General features: G+C 46.6%; 1 protein-coding gene across 1 annotated transcript in view; it reads right to left on the bottom strand.

The window, feature by feature from the left end:
• Positions 1 to 2806, bottom strand: part of SF3B6 (splicing factor 3b subunit 6) — a 4620-nt gene extending 1814 nt beyond the window's left edge. The window contains exons 1-2 of the mRNA XM_009642521.2: positions 2672 to 2806; positions 2247 to 2365 (exon numbers count right to left, since the gene is read on the bottom strand). Of these exons, the coding sequence (XP_009640816.1) occupies positions 2247 to 2365; positions 2672 to 2701 (149 nt within the window). The 5' untranslated portion in view covers positions 2702 to 2806. The remainder of the gene's footprint in view (positions 1 to 2246; positions 2366 to 2671) is intronic.
• Between the last annotated feature and the right edge of the window lie 6 nt (positions 2807 to 2812).

Raw genomic sequence — 2812 nt, 5'->3', positions numbered from 1 at the left:
GATCTCCGCTGAAGAGTTCAGAGTCAGAGGCGGCAGGGAAATGTGACAGAGCACGTGCTGCATTACGCTCCAAAAGGAACTCACCTCTCCGCAGCAACTATCAGCGGCTGTGGCTGTTAGGGGTTGCTGTATGGATTTTATTAGAGCAATTAGCTTGTTTTATTTAATATTACAAGACCAGGCTGTCAGTTAATGGCTGTCTGGATCAGATGTCTCCCTGGGATGGAATATGGCTCTTGGCACATCACAAAGTCAATTTAAGAGAGTCAAAACAGCCCCGCTGGTGCAAGAGCACTTCAGAGGCGCAACCATCACCTATCGGCCCATCAATTCCATTCCCTTTGCCCGAGGGACAGGAGACACGTCTGGGCACATAACGCTAACTAGCCCAGATTGATGACAGAGTTGACAGATCCAAAAGATCTCAGCTAAAAGATAGTTATAGTGAACTTAATCATCAGAATAACTCTCTCTAAGGTGCTTGCTTCTAAGAAGAGAACTCCTGAGGACAAACGGCATCACACATGTCCACACCAGGATGTGTACAAAGACGAAGAGAGCAGGATAAAAATGGCAGAAAGCATGGAAGTCATTACAAAGGGAGTTCCATGTTACGCCTTGTCTCATGACGACGGTAGGATTTCTGTGGAAAACAAGGCAAAGTGGTGGTTCCAAACGACCAGCGGGGAGGCTGCCTGCAGTTCCCTGTTGGACGCATCCGCCAGCACATCGCTTTGATGGAGAGCTCCCCTGATACGTCTTAATTCTTTATGTCCCGCTGTCCCAACCTACATGCTTTCAGGAACCTTAAAGACTAGTTCTCCTTCACGCTTATTAGTGAAGAATTCTGCCTGTCTAGCCAAGCAGTAAGTTTACGACGTCCCTTCTTCCTTTAACTAATTCCCCAGTTGCCTCTCCCTCTGCGAGAAGGGTCTCACCCCTACGCACTCCAACACAGCACCAGCACCGTGTCCTGCCTGTCCTTGTTTGTTTACTGAAGGCAATTCTATACGTAGAACTCACTATATTCTATACACCGAACAATAATTTTTAATCACTACAGCTCTGGAACAAGCACTTCTGTTTGGGGTAGTAAAGTTCAGTCTGTTTGACTGTTTATGTGTTTATGTCCTGCATAGTCAAAACAATTAAATATCTTGTGGGTTAATTACCCATCCCAGTCTCAGAGCAGAGGGAAATGGAGAGTGATATAAATGACAAGGATACATTCTGCTGGATACATTCAGCAGCCCAGTCGAGAACTCAAGAGGTGCTGCAGATTATTTTGCCAACATCCAGATAAAAGCAGTGCAAAAAACCACTCATCAAATATAAACTACGTTCCCTTTCTATTTGTACATCTATTGAAACGTGACTTAAGACGTTTTCTTTTTAAGTATTAAACACCAAGTTTTGCTTCCTCCCCCTCCCCTTCCTAAATATTTTTCAGAAGGGGAAAAAAAGAATCCTTCTGTATGAGCGTCAAAACTCCAACCAGCCTTACTATGGTTCTCAAAAGCTCTTCCCGAATTCCAGCTTCAGCCAAAAGTTTCTGCTGGAAACTTAGCAGAACTTAATACTAACCAGATGAAATTTTGGGTTACCCTGCAGCATTCAGACAGTATTCAGGATGTCAAAGAACATCAGATCTTGGGTCTTCAACGTTTGAGATAACTAAAGAGAAGAGCCTCAGGTTTGCTGTAGACATGTATAACCTCCGTGTGTTTTAAAACACCATTAGTCAGATCGCCATTACCCACGGACTATGTGGCTCAGGGACAAGCTGTATCTGACGCACAAGGAGTTGTTTCTGGCTGACAGGTCCAGCAGCAATAGTAACATCTCTATTTTTCCATTAGTTAAGTATCTAATACTCGTTAAATATGAAAACTGGTTGTATTCAACTTTTGCCTTTCTTATTTTTTACCTTTAGTTACGGTAAAAGGTCAGCTGCATTTAAAATTTACTTAAGAGAGCAAGTCATATTTTTGCCAACTTAACCTAAGTCCACATCAAATCTAAGCTTTTCCACTCTACCTACCAGCAATATTATTTTCTAGCAAATCCACACATAAGAGAATTATCACCACACCCACCCTTGGCACACAGGGACACTGCTAAAGCACGTTTAACTGTCTCAGCTGCGAAATCCAGTTGCTACCTACTGCACAAGGCACGCTGACATACAACGCATATACTAAAGCACGTAAAACCTTTACCTTTTGAAAGAAAAGTAGAATACTTACACTCTGATTTGTCGAATAGGCCCGTACTTCCCAAAAATATCATACATTTCCTCCGCTGTGATTTTATATGGCAGGTTCCTAATATACAGGATCCGATTGACCTCCGGAGGCAGCCGAATCTGATGGAGAAACAACATGCAGTGTGTTAAGCCTAGAGCGCTCACTTCAAACCGTAAAAGCAGCCAGCGTACGTGCTAACTCTTGGGGCTAACATCACAAAAGAGTCCGTGTGCTTCACAACCCTCCACAGCTACAAACTTGAGGTGTTTCTGTCAAACAGGAGGCCTGCCAGCAGGGGGGCGGGCTCCCTTGGCGGGGGACGAGGAAGGAGGGTAGGCCTGCTCTCAGCCGCGGGCCGGGGGACCCCTCCTCACCGCCCCGGAGAGCTGAAGCGCGCCGGGGAGGGGGCAGGGGAGAGCACTCACGTTGGCTCGCTTGGCCGCTTGCATCGCCATGGCGCCGGTCGGAGAGAGGGGGCCGCAGCCTGGGAGAGAAACGGCGGCGGGGAAGCGGCCTCCTCCAGTGCGCGCCGCTCGCCTCAGCGGGGGACCCGGATGCTATCCCAG

The sequence above is a fragment of the Egretta garzetta genome, unplaced genomic scaffold (assembly GCF_000687185.1).
Source record: "Egretta garzetta isolate BGI_Z169 unplaced genomic scaffold, ASM68718v1 scaffold87, whole genome shotgun sequence".
Lineage (NCBI taxonomy): Eukaryota > Metazoa > Chordata > Aves > Pelecaniformes > Ardeidae > Egretta > Egretta garzetta.
The sequence above is the reverse complement of the archived record's forward strand: the minus strand, read 5'-3'. Positions and strand labels throughout refer to the sequence as shown.